At 41.3% G+C, this 21,225-nt stretch overlaps 1 protein-coding gene across 1 annotated transcript in view; it reads left to right on the top strand.

Moving 5' to 3' along the window:
* Positions 1-21,225, top strand: part of UBR1 (ubiquitin protein ligase E3 component n-recognin 1) — a 139,066-nt gene that overhangs the window by 15,873 nt on the left and 101,968 nt on the right. The window contains exons 5-11 of the mRNA XM_065404224.1: positions 1,586-1,724; positions 5,761-5,823; positions 6,302-6,425; positions 7,706-7,813; positions 9,316-9,404; positions 15,912-16,010; positions 17,631-17,788. Coding sequence (XP_065260296.1) covers positions 1,586-1,724; positions 5,761-5,823; positions 6,302-6,425; positions 7,706-7,813; positions 9,316-9,404; positions 15,912-16,010; positions 17,631-17,788 — 780 coding nt within the window. The remainder of the gene's footprint in view (positions 1-1,585; positions 1,725-5,760; positions 5,824-6,301; positions 6,426-7,705; positions 7,814-9,315; positions 9,405-15,911; positions 16,011-17,630; positions 17,789-21,225) is intronic.

Below are 21,225 nucleotides of genomic sequence, written 5' to 3'. Positions count from 1 at the left end.
ATCCTCCTCTTCCAAGATGGAAAGAGGCCATTACTTTGATTGGTGATGAGAGCAGAATGGGATCCTAAAGTGCAAGGGGGAGAGGAGAAACAGCTACAGAATTAGCAGATGACATAAATACCTTGTTGTACTTGGGCTGGCTTAGTGTCCTAAGTAGACAGCTTGGGTGAGGTAGGATGGGGAGGGGCTTTTTTGCGTGGTTTTCATTACATGGTGCTAAAAACACTTGAGTCTTATCCATATACTAATACTAGCGCTTACACTGGTGTCAGCAGCACAGTGTAGCTGCACAGTTTCTGGAAGCACTTACAAAACTTCCTAGGCCTAAAGGAGAATGATAGTTTACCGTGTCCTTTAAATCTGTTAAAAGCAACAAAGAGTCCTGTGGCACCTTAAAGACTAACAGATGTATTGGAGCATAAGCTTTCGTGGGTGAATGCCCACTTCGTCAATGCGTCTGACGAAGTGGGCATTCACCCACAAAAGCTTATGCTCCCAGTACATCTGTTAGTCTTTAAGGTGCCACAGGACTCTCAGGCCAGGTCTACACTACCGCGGTAGTTCGACAGCTGGCAATCGAACTTCCGGGTTCGATTTATCGCGTCTGGTCTGGACGCGATAAATCGATCCCGGAAGCGCTCGCCGTCGACTGCGGTACTCCAGCTCGGCGAGAGGAGTACCGCGGAGTCGACGGGGAGCCTGCCTGCTGCGTGTGGACCGCGTCTGAACTGCGGTAAGTTCGAACTAAGGTATGTCGACTTCAGCTACGTTGTTCACGTAGCTGAAGTTGCGTACCTTAGTTCGAATTTGGGGGTTAGTGTAGACCACGCCTTAGTCTGGATCTGTAAAAAGCAACAAACACAGCTACCCCTTTGATAGTTTAAATCTGTTGACAGTTAAGGGGGGGAGGGATAGCTCAGTGGTTTGAGCATTGGCCTGCTAAACCCAGGGTTGTGAGTTCAATCCTTGAGGGGGCCATTTAGGGATCTGGGGCAAAAAAATTGGTCCTGCTAGTGAAGGCAGGGGATTGGACTTGATGACCTTTCAAGGTCCCTTCCAGTTCTATGAGATAGGTATATCTCCATTTCCCCCCCCCCCCCCCCCCCTCAAAACTTCACTGGACTGACCTCCAGTTTGAGCTAGGTGTGACAGTGAAGACCCAATTACTAAATTCCTAGGTGGCATTAACTAGAAGGTCAATATTTTTATGCTATCAACTGCAAGTAAAACTAGCATGTAAAAACTTTCATTTGGGATGGAAGTGTAGTTCACAGATCTTTTAGTCTCAAATTTCCTCAAAACATGTTACTACTTTGTATCACCAAGAAGATCGTGATGCCCCTCTTGTAATAAGTGGTTAGTGCATAGTTTCCATGCTCTGTTCTTGTCTCGGTGAGAGGTGGAACTGCTTGCCTTTTTTTCAGAACCTGAAGATGATGAACTCATTTTTCCTCTACAATTTATTTGGTTATATTTGTGACTTTCTCCCAGGAGTTTGCAAGTGATTTGTTGCCAACATCTGGATAGGAGATTATTTTCATTTTCTCTTTGCTCATCTAATTAAATACTGGCTTTTTCCCAGTAGAGAGAAGACAGACCACTACTACTGTGTTCTTTTCAATGATGAACATCATTCTTATGACCATGTCATCTACAGTCTACAGAGAGCGCTTGGTTGTGAGCTCGGGGAAGCCCAGTTGCACACTACTGCCATAGATAAAGAGGTCAGTGCACTTTGTGTGAAATAGAAATTCTCTTTTTAAGGATTATATGCTGCTTCTGTATATTCTTTCTCTCATTCTCTGATCGTAGCTACTGTTGCTGTGATGTTGGAGCATGGAAAGAGACAATGACAGATAATGCAACCTAATTGTTAATTGGTAGTTGCATGGAATATGAATACTATTAAAGAAGGTGATCTGGTTTTCGTATCATGCTTATTTGTTGTTCAAGAAACAAACCAGGGTCCAGAGGAGGGGAGAAGCCACTGATTTCTTACCTGAGGTTGATCCACTTTCATCTGTTGTCTAACACAGCCAACTTTCTCTAACTTTGTTATAAAGGTTGGTTTTATCTTATCTGGTTTGCACTTCTTGGATGAGGAAACGACACATTTCAGACATACCACTAAAATAAAAATATATTGGTTTGCATATTCAATAGTATTTGGTCAAAATAGTAGGTTACATTGCGCGAACACTTATTATTTTTCTGGCTCAGTTTCTGTTCTCTAATAACTTGCATCACAACTTTAAAGATTATTAAAACCAGGTAGATTCCATGGTGAAGCTGATGCTGACACTTCCACTTTTTGTTTCTCAGAACAACATTAAACATCCCTAATTATCTGCCCAAAAACTACTTGGGGGGGCTTTCTGTATGCATCTCAAAATTATGAAGTGTGCACGTGCATACACGTAGGCAAAGGTTTTATATATATACACACACACACTTATTAAAATTGGAAGAATTTTTAAAAACTTGCTTTTGACCATTAGTGCTGTTTACTTTCAATATTTGTCTTGGTTTGGACTATGAAAAAATTAGTTTATTTTTGTCTAGTCTCACTTTCAGCTTCTCATGTGCTAGCACAATGCTACATTGCTTGGGCTGCATACACTACAGAAGACTATCTTCCAAAAATGGCTCCATAGTAACTTTAAAAAAAGTGTGGTGTTTTTTGTTGTTTTTGTTTTTGTTTTTAAAGGGTATATACATGGTTATTTTTAATAATAAAACCTAACTTTTAGGTCTAACTTGACTTGAGTATGCTTTTACAGTGCAGTGGAAATTGTGGTGTTCATTGCACAAAATGTACCAGGGAGTACTACTTTGCTTTAATGGCAGTATGTTTACAGCAAGTTATTGCTTTCTCTTCATCTCTTCTCAAATTCTGCAATGTGGAAGGGCCATGTTAAAGGCCACACTTGTAATTTCTTTTCTTTGGGATTTGGGACCAGACAGTTCTTGTCAGTGTTGTTTCAGACTGCATTAAGAGTGATGCTGCATGTTGCTCTGAACATTCCCACTATCTGATCCTCAGAACTAAGAAATCACTTGATAGGCAAAGGGTCTGGGTTGGAAGAAAAGAGTTCAGGACGAGTGCACTTTCTGCTAGGATGAAAACTGACACTGCTTCTGGATGGGAGTATTTTGCAGAAGTCCAATTCTTCTATTTTGTTGCACCCATTTGTTCCTCTTACATGATAATGCGAATGCATTGTTTATTTTTAACGTGCTGTTTTAATTTAATTCAAATTGGTAAGGTTGTCCAGAGACTGATTGTTTGTACCAAGTGGATTACTATCTCAGAATTCCTAGAGCACTATACTAAATGGACTCTAGGCACCACACAGGAGATAGGGCAAAGGGTCTGATTTTTTTTGGCCCAAGTTTATGCAATTTTAATATTCTTTTACTTAGAAGTTATAAGGTATTAAAGCAGTGAAAAAGCTCACACTTGAATCATGTATTCTTGTCTTAAACCCTAACAAAGGCCTCAATTTTAGGTCAGTTGAATCCAGAGATGTTTTAATTGGTTTTATTACTCTTTTTCCTATATCGTGAGCTAACATACCTTTCTAGCTATATGAATGTTATTTTGTTATCTTCAAGAGGAATATATGGTTGTAAGGGCAGAAATAAACAAATGCCTCTTAGTGTCCCCACACATGCCAGACTGTTCCTTCTCCTGCTCTCTTCATTTAAATTTCTGTTTAACACTTTGAGTAAGCCTGCATTAAACTAAAACAGTAAAATCAGAAATGAGATGTGACACACCAAAAGGTCTCAAAATATAATTAATATCAAAATAGAGGTTTCAATTCATCTCCTAGTAAGTGACACAGAAATCTACACATCCTGTCCTGAGGTTACATGTTCCCAGTCAATATGGTGTTAATTGAAATCCCCTTTATTATTGGGTTTTCTGTTTTTGGAGTCTCTCTCACGTGTAACTAAACTTTTCTAAACTTTTTGCCTTGTGTAAAATTGAGACCGCCACCTTACACAATACTTGCTTAGACTCTGTTACTGTCTTTCACCATTTCCAAGCTTTAGCCTATTAATTCAACCAAAAAAGAGAGAACCCTACCTGTTCCTTACTTGGGTGATTTATATCCCAGCTTGGGTATGTGGTATTATAACAATTTCCAGCTAGACAGCTGCATCTGAAAATTGATTAATGGTGAGCTGTAATTGTCATATGATCTTGAATTCATTTAGTTAAATCCTTTGTTTAGTCCTAGAATTCTGATTTCTTAAGATAGAGTTGAGAAGAATTATTAGTTTTACTAGTCTTGTTTAAGTTGTTGTTGTTCTCAAGTACACTATCATATTTATTTTTTGCCAGTTTTATTATTTTTCTTTAGTCGAAGAGATTTTTTAGGTAGTTTTGTAACCTAATTTACTTTACTTGAATTGACCTTGGTTACTTTACACTTAATGTGTTTACTGAAATGTTAATGATGCTTAATCATTAGTCTCTTTCAGTAGGCGACTAAGGGTATGTCTTCACTGCCAACATTAAAGCGCTGCCACGTTAACATGGCTGTGTAGTTGTGGCTCCAGCGCTGGGAGAGAGCTCTCCCAGCACTGTAAAAAAAAAAAAAAAAAAAGCCACCCCCCAGGAGGGGAGTAGCTATCAGCGCTGGTGCACTGTCTATACTGCCACTTTACAGCGCTAAAACTTGCATTGCTCAGGGGTGTGGGTTTTTTTTGTTTTTTGTTTTTTTTTTTTCCACACCCCTGAGCGAGAAAGTTTCAGTGCTGTAAAGTGGCAGTGTAGACAAGGCCTTAGGGTTTATCTACAGGAACAATTAGACCACAGCAAGCCGGGGTGTGAATCTGCCCTGCAGTAGTTGGTCATGGCCTGTGTTAACAGTTTATTGGAACGCAGCTCAAAGCATTCTAATAAACTATTAACAGAGATCAACAGAATGCACATGGACGGTTAGATCTCATTCACAGTAGTGCCAGCATAGATTCACACCCCAGCTTGCCATGGTTTAGTTCATGTAGAGAAGTTCAAATACCCATTGATATATTTAGTGCCTTGAGTAGATGACTGAATAGCATGGTTGTGGATTCTCAGAGCTTTGAGTTTTATTCTTCTATGATAGAAGTTTGCCAATATTTAATCAATTTTTGTTGTGATTTTTCTCTTACATTTTAGAATTACATAAGTAATTACAAGTTGATTTACCTTTTATTTTATATGATTAATTCATTTGCCTATTCATTGCTGATTGAATTGTGTATTAATCTTCTCCTGACATTTTATATACTTACTGATTAATTTTGTGTATTGATTTTTATTTTTATTTTAGTTACTTAAATATTTTCTTAATTTTGAAGAAAATAATTGTTGATTATGAGGCGTCACCTAGTGCATTAAAAGAACCCCTGCCACTAAAATAATGAGTCACATCCCCTAAGATAGTCTCCTGAATAGTCTATATCAATAATTCCATCTTTTGATTTTGGTTTCCCTGAACTAATTTCATTAGAAATTATTAATTCTATCTATTTAATTGTTGTTTCTCCCACTTATCAACTTTGATGATTGAATTGTTTTTGTTTAATAATTTTTAGATAAAATTAATTGGCATTCAGATACCTGTTTCCTCACCACACCTGCCTTGTACTGCCTGCTTATTTTGAATGTCACCTAGCAGGGACCTGGCCGAAGTGTCATTTTTTAATTTAATTTAAATTGTTGTATTTTTCAATATTTTATTAATTCATCTCTCATTTAAACAGGGTCGTAGGGCTGTAAAAGAGGGATCTTATGTATCCTGTCAGGAAGCAAAGGAAGAAATCAAGGTAACTTCCTGAAATCTTTATTTCTCACTTAAAAAAATACAAAGAATACCAAATTTTGTATTGACTTATTTTTGTTATTTGCAGTGATGATGTAGCCGTGTTGGTCCCAGAATATTAGAGAGGCTCTGTGTCAACTCAAAAGCTTGTCTCTTTCACCAACAGAATTTGGTCTGATAAAAGATATTACCTCACTCAATTTGTCTGTCTATAGTTTTGTTATATAATCTTTATAATTTAATACATGCAGATTTTTTTTTATAATCTTCCTTTAAACCCCTTGAGATACAATTTATCCCACCATCTTTGGTCAAGTTAGATACACGTGTTCAACACTGTCCTAAATCAGGAGTCAGCTGGTTTAGGTGACTGCAGCAAAAATTTGCTTAAGTGAGAGGAGGGTTCGTGAATGGGTTAAGGAGATTAGAATTTCTGGGCCTTCTCTCATTCAAACTTTTTCTTGTTTTTACCTGACTTGTAGAGGCACTCTGAGAATGTCTCCCAACGACCGCTTCATGTGGAGGTTCTGCATGCTGATGTTATGGCTCATCAGAAATTTGCCTTGCGCCTTGGTTCCTGGTTGAACAAACTTATGAGCTATTCAAGTAAGCATATGATTTACTTTGTTCCAGGAATGGGCTGCCAAAACTTTAGCAAGAGGTACCCTCAAAAAATATCTCTTAGGCAGCAATACATGTGATATTCCTTTGTTTAAAATACTCCCATTTTTCTCCCCTTAAAATAAATCATCCATTTGTCTCTTCTCTCTTGCAATAATATATCTATCTTTTCATCATTTCACCCCTCAAATTGTTATAGTGTGCCCCCTCTCCTCCCCGCCTCCAGCATCTCATGGAGACTCTTTAGGTAGCTCCTGTGTGCTGATTCTCTGGGGAACATTCCAAACCTAACTGACTAATTTTACATAAAGTGTGTGTGGAGAAGAGATCTTTAAAGTGTCTTGCTGCAGAAGTAGAAACCAGCTGCCTGCTCCTTTCAGTCCTAATGTGTTTCTTTTCAAGATTCTTCAGAATGAAAATGGTTAGATTGTTTTTTAAAAACTCAGATTCTCCTCCCTGAGGCCCAAAGGCTGGCTATGTTAACAAGAGACTCTCACAAGTCCACTCCAGGCTCGTTATTTTTCCAAATTTAGAATGTTGCTTAGAAAATAAAACAACAAATCCATTCATAGGCCCCTTTCTCTTCTCAGAGAAGTGGATGCTAGGTTTAGTCCTTATTAAATTCAATCAAATCACCAAAGTTTTTGCTTCATGATTGCGAAATTGCACTGCACATAAGAAACCTCTAATGTAAGGGCTAATTTCCTAATTAAATAACCCCAATTCTTCTTTCACCAATGCTTTTGTCTTTAGAAAAAAGGCTATCATACATTCATCCCACTTCTGCAAATAATTTGTTTATCAATAGCTTTAAAGAAATATAAAATGACATTTTGGTATCTTACACAAACCTATGTAATCCAACTTTGTATGAGTACCCTGTGTAGAGGCTGGACGAGATTAAGTCACATCCCAACCTGGCCTGCCCACCTGTGTTCAGATCTGGTTTAGAATTTTCTGTGCAAGGCTGTCTTGACCCCCTTCCTAGTGAAATGTCAATCCTCCACAACCTCCTGAATTTCTCTCATAAGTAGGTAACTCTACTCTGTGGAAATTAGGGAAGTTATTCTGCAGAGCCACAGATTATGCTGAGATCACACTTGTGTAGAAATATTAAGATTAATTGGTGATCTGTGATTTTGTTTTTAAGATCAGAATCCAGAAGTAACTTCTGTATGAAAGTAGTTAAACAGACTTGTATTTTGTTGGGTGGACCCCTTGATTATACAGTGACATTACACATACTAATGTACTTCTCTCTCTAGGTGACTTCCGCCAGATCTTCTGTCAAATATGCCTCAAAGAGGAAGCTGACTCTGAAAAGCCCTGCCTCATAAGCATGTTGATGCTTTGGGATGCAAAACTTCATAAAGGTGGGTGGGTGTATGTAAGTTGCTCTGAACTGAAGTGGCAATCCACTTTACTATATTTGTTAAATATACTAAATAAATAATTGCCCTGAAATGAAAGCCATGGTAGTATAAGTTAAGTCTTTAATGTAGTTCTTAATTCTAGGGCAGCTGAAGTTTAAGAATATGATTGATGTTTTTGGTACGTGTCTGCCTCCTATCCTTTCCTTTCAAACTTACATATTGTGGAGGATCTACTCTGAGAATATAACTTGACTATGAAAACCTGCTCTCAGTTTTCAAATGTAAAATGTTACAAAATAGAAGGTCTGATAACATTTCAACTACAGTGATATAATTGTTTATATACATATCTATAATGACTAAGTAAAGGACAAAGGGAAGATGCACCTTCATTACTGAGAGTGGTAGAATATTCCATACAAGATAACCAGAGTAGAAAGTGTCTGAGAAGAAAATGGTATGCCTGATGGCATAAAGGATTTAAGAGCCCAGAAACTGTTCACAAATGGAGAAGCAAACCCTGCAGAACTAGAATATTCCTTCTGTTTCCAAACTAATTAAAACCACAAAATGTCAGAGGATCTGTTACCCTTAAACAGCGAAGCTAATTAAGTTTAACACACATGACTTGGATGATTTAAAGAAATCTGGTTTTAGGGCTTGTCTGTATACAATTCTTATACTGATTTAACTATCTATTTAGAACAGGGGTCGGCAACGTTTGGCATGCGGCTCACCAGGGTAAGCACCCTAGCGGGCCGGGCCAGTTTATTTATCTGCTGACGTGGTAGGTTCGGCCGATCGCGGCCCCCACTGGCCGCGGTTCGCCGTCCCGGGCCAATGGGGGCGGCGGGAAGCGGCGCGGGCCGAGGGATGTGCTGGCCGCGGCTTCCCGCCGCCCCCATTGGCCCGGGACAGCGAACCGCGGCCAGTGGGGGCCGCGATCGGCCGAACCTGCCGCGTCAGCAGGTAAATAAACTGGCCCGGCCCGCTAGAGTGCTTACCCTGGCGAGCCGCATGCCAAACGTTGCTGAACACCTGGTTTAGAAACTAATGTAGTTATTGGTTGTAATCCTGTCATGTGGATGCAGCTACACAGGTATATCGGTGCTCATAGCATGTTAGCTTATTTGTTTCTAAATTCTATATAGTGTAATTGGTACAAAAATTGAATGTAGACTGATCCTTGAAAGCCAAGGAGCGAAGGTCTAAGAAAGCTAAAAGGAAGTTGAGCTCACTGGGTCCCAAGCGGGTGGTGGGGAAACAGAGCCATGTTGGACAAATGGATTCCTGTATCTACCAGAGTTCTGAAGCAGTTCCCTAATGAATGTTGTTAAAATGAATAATAGGCCACTTGCCAGTGGGTTGATTATATGTGTGTGTATATACATAACTGTCTTAGTACTTCTAATGACATGAAGTTTCCGTCTCTTTCCCACCTGCTCTTTTCCTGCACAGTGTTTAGTGGAGTAAGAGTAAAACAAATTTTATTATCTTCACAGGAGCAAGGAAGATCCTTCATGAACTTATCTTCAGCAGTTTTTTCATGGAAATGGAGTACAAAAAACTTTTTGCTATTGAATTTGTGAAGGTAACTAGATGTTCATATTTTCTTACATATTGTGGTTATAAATTTTAAACAAGTGATGTCACCAGCAAAAAACTGGAGAGTAAAAATTATGGATGAAATCTTAAACTGATTTTCATTTCCTAACTCTTCTTGTTTGTGCTTCCATACCCATGGAATTTTAATATAATTAACAATATATTTTAACTTTTTAAAAATATATTGAGGAAGATATTTATGAGAAAGTGGAATGGTTACTCAGAGAATACATGGTATGTTTATGCCCTCTTTAAATGTACATTGACTTGATAACCCCATAAAACCATCTGTTTATGGTCTTTTATAAATATTTTGCATGTTCACTTGCCTAATTTCAGAAAGTATTTTTTTTTCACATCAGTACTGATACCAGTTTTAAGATAACTTGCAGTTTGTACAGAAATTCAATGTAGATGCTGTCCATCTGGAATTCAGGATTCTAAATAATCCTTGACAAAACCATATTGAGATACAATGTGATAATGAATAAGTTACACATGTATCAGTAAAGTTCTGTAGATACTGGCTCCAAAACAGTTCTGCATGCTCAACCCTAAAAGAAGTTGCTGAAGTGTCTGAGGCCTGGTCTACACTAGGCGTTTATGTCGAATTTAGCGCCGTTAAATCGAATTAACCCTGCACCCGTCCACACCACGAAGCTATTTAGTTCGACATAGAGCTCTCTTAAATTCGACTTCTGTACTCCTCCCCAACGAGAGGAGTAGCGCTAAATTCGAAATGGCCATATCGAATTAGGCTAGGTGTGGATGGAAATCGACGGTAATAGCTCCGGGAGCTATCCCACAGTGCACCACTCTGTTGACGCTCTGGACAGCAGTCCGAGCTCGGATGCTCTGACCAGCCACACAGGAAAAGCCCCGGGAAAATTTGAATTCCTTTTCCTGTCTGGGCAGTTTGAATCTCATTTCCTGTTTGGACAGCGTGGCGAGCTCAGCAGCACTGGCAACGATGCAGAGCTCTCCAGCAGAGATGGCCGTGCAATCCCAGAATAGAAAAAGGGCCCCAGCATGGACTGATCGGGAAGTCTTGGATCTGATCGCTGTGTGGGGCGATGAGTCCGTGCTTTCCGAGCTGCGCTCCAAAAGAAGGAATGCAAAGATCTACGAGAAGATCTCCAAAGCCATGGCAGAGAGAGGATACAGCCGGGATGCAATGCAGTGCCGCGTGAAAATCAAGGAGCTGAGACAAGGCTACCAAAAAACCAAAGAGGCAAACGGACGCTCCGTATCCCATCTCCACACATCCCGTTTCTACGAGGCACTGCATTCCATCCTAGGTGCGGCCGCCACCACTACCCCACCACTGACCGTGGACTCTAAGGATGGGATATTGTCCGCGGCCAGTTCCTCGTCGGAAATGTTAGCGGACGGGGAAGATGAGGAAGGAGATGAGGAGGACGAGGCAGTCGACAGCGCTTGCACCGCTGATTTCCCCGACAGCCAGGAGCTCTTCATCACCCTTACCGAGATCCCCTACCAACCGTCCCCATCCGTTACCCCGGACACCGAATCAGGGGAAGGATCAAGCAGTAAGTGCTTTAAACATCTAAACATTTATTTTTAACATAACTGGAATATTTATAATATCAACAATTGGTTGTTCATGATTTCTTTGCCTTAGGCGCTTAACTACTTAGTCCCAACTATTTAAAAAAAATCAAATAATGTCCGGATTTTCATGATTAGGCTGTCCAAGACGCTCCACTCTGTAGTCCCTGCCAGTACAGCTAGACCAAAATACGGTCTATATGTCCGGGAATTGACACGAAATCCTCATGGGAGATCTCAGCATAGCTCTCCTGGAGGTAATGCTCAAGCCTGTGCATCAGGTTCCTTGGCAAGGCGATCTTATTAGGTCCACCATGGTACGACACGTTTCCACGCCATGACTCTATCAAGTACTCTGGGATCATAGCACAGCAGAGCATGGCGGCATACGGCCCTGGTTTCTGCATGCTCTCCCGAAGCATCCGTTCCCTGTCGCTCTCCGAGATCGTCATCAGCGTGATGTCGCTCATGACGCCCTGCTTTGAATTAGAGAGGGGAATGTTAGTATTGGGACTGCTTTACAGCCACGCGGTGGAGGCGGCAGAGGGGCAGCATACAGGGATCTTTCCCTGGGACAGCCGCGAGGTGGTGGGACAGGGGCAGAGCTCATGCTTCCCTGATTGCTGCCAGCAGAGACTGGCATTGCTTTCAATGCGAAAGGAGCCCAGTGCTACTATTAAAGTTTTAAGCAGCCACAAGTCTACGGCTTACCATGTTTGCCTGCTACAAAAGTTCAGGTGTCCTGCCCCGCTTCTCAGACCCCAACTGCAAGACCCCAGGCACTGAAGGCGAGGGCCGAAAATTCGACCTTGTCCTGAGTGCGCATGTGAGAGGTGCAGTGCATGGTCTTGTTCACAGAGAAAGACTATGTTCTTTGTTCACAACTTCATTTATCTGTCTCAGGAATTCACTCCCTTTTTCCCATTCCCACAGACACATCTGCGACTGTCTCCCAACCCAGCCTGGCATCACACTCCCAGAGGCTAGCGCAGATTAGGCGGAGGAAGAAGAAGACGCGTGAGGACATGTTCTCAGAACTAATGGACTGCTCCAGAGCCCAGGAAGCCCAGCAGACACAGTGGAGGGAGAACATGTCCCAAATGCACCGAGCAATCATGGAACGGGAGGAGAGGTGGCGTCAGGAAGACCAGCAGGCGACTCAAACGCTGCTTGGACTAATGAGGGAGCAAACGGACACGCTCCGGCGTGGATGTTCTGCAAGACCGGAGGCAGGAGGACAGAGCCCCGCTGCAGTCTATCTCTAACCGCCCTCCCCCGCCACAAAGTCCCACACCCCCCTCACCCAAAGTCCAAAGAAGGAGGGGGCGGCAAGGGCCGTTAAAACTTTCAGTCAACCCCTGCAGACTGCTCTAGCACTAGAAGGCTCTCGTTCCCCAAAGTTTGAAAAGTCCTTTCCTACCCACCTCACACAAGCCCCCGTCCAAGTTTCACCCCCCCCCCCCCCCCGTTTCATGTGTGGTTCATAATAAAATATTAGTTTCTGTTAATTACTGTTTCCATGATTTTCTTTTAGAGGAGACTCTGTCTGAAGGCGGGGAAGGGGGTTGGTAATTGGACAGGACAGTCACCTTTAGCAGGGTACAGAGGCGGGGGCAGGTCCAGCATCAGGACACATACACAGTGCAGTCACCAGTTACCCTGGTCAGTCTGGGAAGTGGTTTTCATGTTCTGGGGGGGGGGTTGATCTGTGACTTTGTGGCGGGGGAGGGCAGTTAGAGATCTTATGCCGCGGTCCTTATCCTGGATCACAGAGCCACGCAGCAGGGGATCTGTAACCCTCCTCCCCCTGCCAGAAAGTCTCTTGGCCGACACATACACGCAGTCCCGCCCAGGAGTGCTGGCAGGCTCCGTTGAAACAACCAGTCCACCACTGCGGAGCCTGTCATTCCCGGAGTTTAGAAGCATCATTTGCATCAGAACACTAAACCCGCCCCCCGCCACAGTCTGCGTCCCCGGTTTAAAACATTCCCGCGAAAACAGTAATAAAGACAACGGTGTTCATTAACAAAATGGAACAGATTTTATTTTTTGGGAAGGTGGTGAAGGGGGTATGTAACTTGGAAGGATAGTCAACAGTCACTGGGTAAAGAAACGGGGGCAGGTTCAGCTTCTGTGTCCGCAAACTTAACAGTCACTGGTTACCCTGCTCAGTCTGGAACCTAGCTTTCAAAGCCTCCCGGATGCACAGCGCGTCCCGCTGGGATCTTCTAATCGCCCGGCTGTCTGGCTGGGCGTAATCAGCAGCCAGGCTATTTGCCTCAACCTCCCACCCCGCCATAAAGGTCTCCCCCTTGCTCTCACACAGATTGTGGAGCACACAGCAAGCTGCTATCACAATGGGGATATTGGTTTCGCTGAGATCACAGCGAGTCAGTAAGCTTCTCCATCTCCCCTTGAGACGGCCAAAAGCACACTCCACCACATTCTGCACTTGCTCAAACGGTAGTTGAACAGTTCTTTTTCTGAGTCCAGGGCGCCAGTATAGGGCTTCATGAGCCAGGGCATTAGCGGGTATGCAGGGTCCCCGAGGATCACTGTAGGCATCTCCACATCCCCAAGACTTATTTTGTGGTCCGGGAAGTAAATACCTTCCTGCAACCGTCTAAACAGACCAGAGTTCCTGAACACACGAGCGTCATGAACCTTGCCCGGCCACCCGACGTTGATGTTTGTAAAACGTCTCCTGTGGTCCACCAGTGCTTGCAGCACCATTGAAAAGTAGCCCTTTCGGTTGATGTACTGGCTGGCCTGGTGGTCCGGTCCCAGGATAGGGATGTGAGTCCCATCTATAGCCCCACCGCAGTTTGGGAATCCCATCGCGGCGAAGCCATCTATGATGACCTCCACGTTTCCCAGGGTCACTACCTTTGAGAGCAGTACCTTGACGATTGCCTTGGCTACTTGCATGACAACAACCCCCACGGTAGACTTGCCCACACCAAAGTGGTTCGCGACTGACCGGTAGCTGTCCGGCGTTGCAAGCTTCCAGAGGGCTATGGCCACTCGCTTCTGGACAGTCAGGGCTGCTCGCATCAGGGTGTCCTTTCGCTTCAGGGCAGGGGACAGCAACTCACAAAGTTCGAGGAAAGTCCCCTTCCGCATGCGAAAGTTTCGCAGCCACTGGGATTCATCCCAGACCTGAAGCACTATGCGGTCCCACCAGTCCGTGCTTGTTTCCAGGGCCCAGAATTGCCATTCCACAATATCCACAAGACCCATTGCCACCGTGATGTCCTGGGCGCAGGGTCTCGTGGTTTCTGACAGCTCTGTGCTACTCTCTGACCTCAGGCCCTCACGGTGGTGCCGTAGCCTCCTCTCCTGATTTCTCTGCATCTGCCTCTGGTAAAGGTGGATGAGAAGCTGCGAGGCGTTGAGAACGGCCACAACTGCAGCGATAGTCGCAGCGGGATCCATGCTCGCACTGCTGTGGCGTCCGCGCTGTCACTGATCAGAAAAGTGCGCGAACTGATTTCCCGCCGGCGCTTTCAGGGAGGGAGGGAGGGCGGGAGTGACGGACGGATGACGACAGGTACCCAAAAGCACCCTCGACACATTTTTTTACCCAGAAGGCATTTGGGGCTCGACCCAGAATTCCAATGGGCAGCGGGGACTGCGGGAACTGTGGGATAGCTGCCCACAGTGCACCACTTCCAATGTCGACGCTTGCCCCGTTAGTGTGGACTCACAAAGTCTCACAAAGTCGAATTACTGTCCTTAGTGTGGACACACACGTTCGACTTTGTAATATCGATTCCACATATTCGATTTAAGTGAAATCGAACTACTCTCGTAGTGTAGACATATCCTGAGAAGCAATACTGTATCCATTTAAGGATACAAATTAGTATACAACAAAAAAACAAAACTTGTAAGCTGTATTCACTGGTTGAGATGAGTGCTAGGCAATTTGGCCCAGAGAACCAACAATCTTTCTCTAATCTAAAATGAGGTGCAAGTTCAGCCATAACCTAATGGAATGGACAATAAAAGCCAGAGACTTGCCATTCTGGTGTTAATTTTAGAACTACTGAGAATTGTCTTGATTGTAAACTAATGAACTTTCAACATGGAACGCATTAGCAACCCTCCTAGCTCAGCCAAAAAAGTGAGACGTCAAGGTCCTTGCTTCAGTCCCACTTTAGACGTGTAGGTGTAGATGCTAATGTGCAACAGTGATGAGCACAGTATATATTGCTTTACTACATGCTGCTAGATTTCTGCTATCATTGAAGCAGTGGGGAAACTGGAAACTATCTGATTTTTTTTTTTTTTAAAAGATAATGCAATATTTGAGAAATGGACATGAAGTAAGGGCTAGCGGAACATTTTTTTCTGTTATGAGAGACAATCCACTTATATTACTAGTCAAAAATGTGAGTGACACTCAATGTTCCTCTTTGGAATGGACACGAAAGGGAAAGAATTATGCTGAATCTATAGCGCTTTTGGTGGCAGGTCTTCAACAGAACAGTCCATATTCTGTTCCGTGAAGGGGATAAAGACCTATTTTATGATTCTTGTAATTTCAAGAGCTAAGAGACTGACTTCTTGATATTGTGTGTGTGTGTGTGTGTGTGTGTGTGTTTTATTTCCCTCATTGGAGAAGGATGGCAGTGTGGGAAATAAAGGAATTAGGTTCCATCCAGCAAAGCACTTAAGCATGTGCTTAACTTAAAGAAGAATCAGTGGTACTACTCTTGTGTAAAGTTAACCACATTAAGTGCTCTGCTAGATATGGGGCTTTGTGCAGTTCATGTGTGTTTGATCTGGAGCTGTTGGGGAGTGATAAAGACATCTATTTTAACTGTAGTGTTTCTTCCAAGTGAAAATTAAATTAAATGTTGTTTTTGTTTTGATTTAACTTTTGCTGATAATCATTTTCCCAATGTTCTCCTTTTCACAGTATTACAAGACATTGCAAAAAGAATACATCAGTGATGACCATGAGAGAAGTATCTCCGTGACTGCACTCTCGGTTCAGATGTTCACTGTACCCACTTTGGTACGTATAGCCAGCACCTCAGTAAATCTATCATGATCGTGGAGTGGTTTATCATGATACCATATCTGTAGACTGCTGCTCTAATTAGTAGGGAGTTTCCATGTATTGGTAGCCAAAGCAAAAAGGGTATTTAGAGTTCTGCGAAGATAAAAGGATAAATAGTTGTTGTTTTGTCTGAAATTTATATGAAAATTCATCACAGAAATGAGAAGGGATGCAAGTAAATGGAGTTCTGCACATGGTCATGCTATAAATCAGCTAAATTTCTGTTAGTCTGCAGCTCAAGATTACTTTTTCATGTAAATAGCAAGATTACCTTTTCCGTGCAGAGGGGAAAAAGCGTGTGGGTGTAGGTGTGTGTGTGTGTGTAGGTGTAGAAGCCCTAAAAGACAGGAGGAGAGAGGGGGTATCTGTGTGTGTTTCAAAGGTAGAGGTCCTGCTTGGCTTTTACATTAGAAATTCAGATCTCTTCTACCTTGTCTTTCAAGGAAGTCTTTATAGATGACTGGGGAGCTAGTAGTTTGTCACTGCAGCTATTAAGGAAGTAAAGCATGATCAATTGAAATGAATGACTTTTGTTCAGCTTGTTAACAAATGTTTTGGACCCCTGTGTAACTTGGACTCTTGCCAAATACTTAGAGACTCTCTAGGTGAAAAAGTTGGCACTGGTCCCTCTTCAACAGAAGAATGAGAGAGATCCCACTCCAATTTTCTTTTCTTCTAGCAAAAAAAAAAAGACATGATTTGATGTTTGTAACATTTTTAAAGTAAAAATAATGAGGCTGTGTGTGTGTTAAACCTTTATGCCAGTTTATTCATCAGAGAGAAACAAAGGACAGAAACACATTTTCTTTCCTTTACGGTTTTGCCTTTCAAGTCAGGCACTAAATGAAAATACCAGCATACAGAAAATGAGCCAAATTCAACAGAGATGGCACAGGGAGGGATTACACCTGTGCAGATTGGGGAATTCACCCTAGCATAGGGCAGTCAGTGTTGTGTGGTCACACCTTTTTCCTCAGGGTTTTCATGAGCTTTAACTCACACCTCCTGTAGGTAAGTTAGAGCTGATTCATTGGTAGGAGCCACTGAACTGGCACACATCCCTCCTCTCTGGCCACACGCTCTGCCAGCCACAGCCATCCACTTTTCAGGTGATGGGACTATTAGAGCCCTACTGCCTGGCATTACTGCTATTACAGTAGCATAAAGCAGCCTCACTCTTGTCCCTTGGCAAACTTTCTACCACAGGGGACTTGTACTGGGTGACTCTGTCCCAAGATAGAAGGGAATCTCACTTCTCTGAAGAGAATGGTATGGAAGTTGATCAAAGGCTGAAGACACTCTTTTTCACTTAGTGTCTCATAGTTCAGGTCCTGGCATTGCGTACTGTACTAGGGGGTCAAAACTGCAATATGGCACTATAGATTTTTAGACACCATCCTCTTTACTGCATGTGTGGCTCAGCGGACACACAGCACTAGAGAATGTTTGGCAAACTATAAGCTGCTTTGACACAAGTGTCAAACATCCAAATGATGAATTAATAGGAGTAGAGAGAGTCTGCCTATTCTTGCAGCCAGGCAGATTCCTATTGTTGAAACACCATTTCCCACACAGGCACGCCATCTTATTGAAGAGCAAAATGTAATTACCGTCATCACAGAGACACTACTAGAAGTGCTGCCAGAGTACCTGGACAAGAATGACAAGTTCAACTTCCAGGGTTACAGCCAGGACAAACTGAGTCGGGTGTATGCAGTCATATATGACCTCAAGTAAGTGTACATTTAATCAGGGAGTATGAAAATCTTCCACAAACAGATTTCCTTGTTGTCACCTTGCTTTAAAGTAGATCCCAAATAGTTTAAAGTATCAAAAGAAACTGCAAAAAATGCAGTACTGCAACAAACCCAGTGGGGACACATCTTTAATTTTGCCCTCATAAGCTGGCTCCACTAGTGTTTCATGGTGTCTTTGATAATGCCAGCATAGTCATGGGGGTGAAGGTCATGCTAATTGTAAATTAGTGATACATAGTGGTGATGGATTAGTTTTAAATTGTTAATGTATCTAATGCCACACTTTTTCTGGCTATTGAGTAGATGTTCAGTACGTAGTTCAATAGTTGATAGAATTTTGTGACCGTTCTTTGGCCCGTCATTCTTAACATAATTTGTTCAGAAAATTTTGGTTACAACAGATACAAATGCCTGCTTTAAGGTTCTGTTATGTATATTTAGGTTATGCATCTTGTAAACTAAAAATAGTGTAATTGGGCAAGTAAGCAAAGAGATTTTAGTTATTTAAATCTCATTGGGTACTGTTTGTATATTCGCAGGCATGAGCCCAATTGTAAACACCCATGACAGTGTATTGTGTTCAGAAATAGATTGATATCACCAGTTAGAATGATTAAAGTAGACCTGGAAAGATACAGTTGGTGGATCATTGCTAATGGAAATAGCTGCTGTGAGACCATTTTTGCACATTTAAAGGGGTCAGTTGCTTTGAATTTTTTTCATAAAACTACTCGAATGGCAAATATTTTTCTTTAATATTTGTTCTTGGTTTTATGGTCAAAATAAAATTGAAGTTTTAGAAGTTAGTGTTAGAAAGGCAAGAAAAATGTGAACTGAAAATCAATCAAGAAGTTCTCCAAAATCCTGTTCTTTTATGTAAAGCAATGAGAATCTCCAGGAAACACTGGGTTTATCGGGCTATCAACTATTCTAGCACACTCGTCATCCTTGATTTATTTTCTTTCTTTCTTTCTTTCTTTCTTTCTTTCTTTCTTTCTTTCTTTCTTTCTTTCTTTCTTTCTTTCTTTCTTTCTTTCTTTCTTTCTTTCTTTCTTTCTTTCTTTCTTTCTTTCTTTCTTTCTTTCTTTCTTTCTTTCTTTCTTTCTTTCTTTCTTTCTTTCTTTCTTTCTTTCTTTCTTTCTTTCTTATAGAAACGACCTGTTATGGGTCGGAGCATCTGTTAATGAGGTCCTGAGGTCACTGAGATTGTAATGCCCTTTAATCTAGCAGATTAAGGCATAGCAAATTCCTGTGGCTGGAAACTGAAGTTAGAAAAATTCAAATTGGAAATAAATTGCAGATTCTTATTGAGGGTAATTAATCATTGCAATGTCTTACCAAAGAACTTCATTTCCCTTGAAATCTTTACATTGAGACTGGAGGTCTGTCTAAAATATATGGCCTAGTTAAACTACAAATTACAGGACTTGATAGTGTTAATTTACACAGCAGTGAAGAAAAATTCCCTCCATTGCAGGAATTACTGGGTGAAATTGTTTGGCCTGTTTTATGTAGGGGACCAAACCAGATGATTATAGTAGTCCCCTCTGGCTTTAAAATCTAATCTATTTTACAATCATTATTTTCAGACTAGAACTGGACTTTACGTAAGTTTTTAATGAAATCTCAACTAATCATAATGTTAGGTTTTTTTTTTTCCATTTGCGTGGAAGAATTTGAATCCATCATGTACAGTGCTCCTAGATAAGGATTTTGTATATTTATGAAATAAACATTTTGTATTCTCTCTACCAATTGAAATTGGTTAGTTACTTTTAAAATTATTTTTCTCAAAATGTTTGTCACTTGAATTATTTTCCCAGAAAATATATTATCTTAAGAAAATAGCCAGACAGAACACTAGGGGGAATTTTAAAACTGTCAGTTCCATAATAGTATTTTGTCCATAGAAGAAATCATTGTTTTTGCTGGTGGAGTCATGAATTAAACAGTCAGAAAGAATCTGTCCAAAAAACCCCCCCATTTTTAAAATGACATTTGTTAATAGTAGTGCTCATAAAAGTGAGGGATTAATAATAGTAGATAGAGGTTTTTGTGAGCTTCCACACACAGCTCTAATAATGCACCTCAATCCTGATATGCATAATTTCCAGTAGTCTAGTCCTATATCGTAGTGTGATACAATTGTGGAGAGGATAGATGAATAGTAGAGACTGAGATTAAAAGCAAAATTATTGGTTTCAACCCAGATAAATATGAACCCAAACCTCCAGAACTGAGATTAGTCTAGTTGCTTACTGTAACAAGAACAGGACTGCCAGCGCAATATAGCATGTTGTCAACAGCAAAAAGTAAGGGGAAAAAAGGCGGGGGAGTTGGCCCTTTTGGTTGAGAAGATGATTTAAAATGGACTTTAGAGTCAATACATCAATAAAATGAAGAGGAGATTTAAAATACATCCCTAGCCCAGTTTTGTTTAGGAATGGGCCCTGAGCCTAGAAATAAGAATTCAGGCTATGTTAAGCCCATGTCCTTGCCAATGCAAGATTCTTCCCTACAGTACAACCTCCTCTCTCTAGCAAAAAAAGACCTTTTTATTTAAAATGTTCCACTTACTAAGAACCTTGTTACACATCTCACTTCAAGGCCCAATCCAATTTGCCTTAAAATTAATGAGATTATTCTCATTGAGTGCACTGAGAGTTGGATCTGGTTCCTTTACTGAAGTTATTTTGGTGACAGCAGTGGGAAGGCTTAAATCCAGTATGATTCTTAGTGTAAAAAACTTAGTTCAGACCATAATCTAAAACAGCAGAATGAAGAGTGACCATTATGCTTGTTTTTTATACTGCTAAGGCTACTTAATGAATGAGGTCAAAGTTCCCTAAACTCAGATAGTGGTGGTACTCTTAACACATCCTGTAGTTTTATTCTGGCTGCTTGGATGTGCAACCCCAAAAGCCTTCCTCCTAACTAGTTTTGTTTCTAGAAACTATTGGGTTAGGTCAAGCAAAGGGCATATTTTCAGTTGGTGTTAGATGAAAATAAATATACCTTTTTTTTTTTTTTTTTTTTTTTTTTTTTAGCATCAATATTTTTATGTGATTTAAACCACCTGTCACTACCTTAGCTCAAAAAGGCTTGGCAAATGTACATTAACTGTGCAGATTATAGTGAGGGATCCTGAGTTCACTAAAAAGTACCAAACTGCAAAATTTATTAAATTATACTTCCAGGCTCTGCCTTATCACTTCACTTTATATATTTCAGTATAAAATATTCCCATAATTGAGGATGGGTAATAAGTATAGCTAAGTAATATGTTCTTGCAAAAAAGGTTTACAGATACAAAGTGTTGGAGGTCTTAGAATTCCTTTAGTTAGGGAAGACTATATGAAGAGAAATTTAGCACTAGTAAAGTATTATATGGACCAACATCTTTTCCTGTATCT

This window comes from Emys orbicularis, chromosome 4 (assembly GCF_028017835.1).
Source record: "Emys orbicularis isolate rEmyOrb1 chromosome 4, rEmyOrb1.hap1, whole genome shotgun sequence".
Taxonomy (NCBI): domain Eukaryota; kingdom Metazoa; phylum Chordata; order Testudines; family Emydidae; genus Emys; species Emys orbicularis.
The sequence above is the reverse complement of the archived record's forward strand: the minus strand, read 5'-3'. Positions and strand labels throughout refer to the sequence as shown.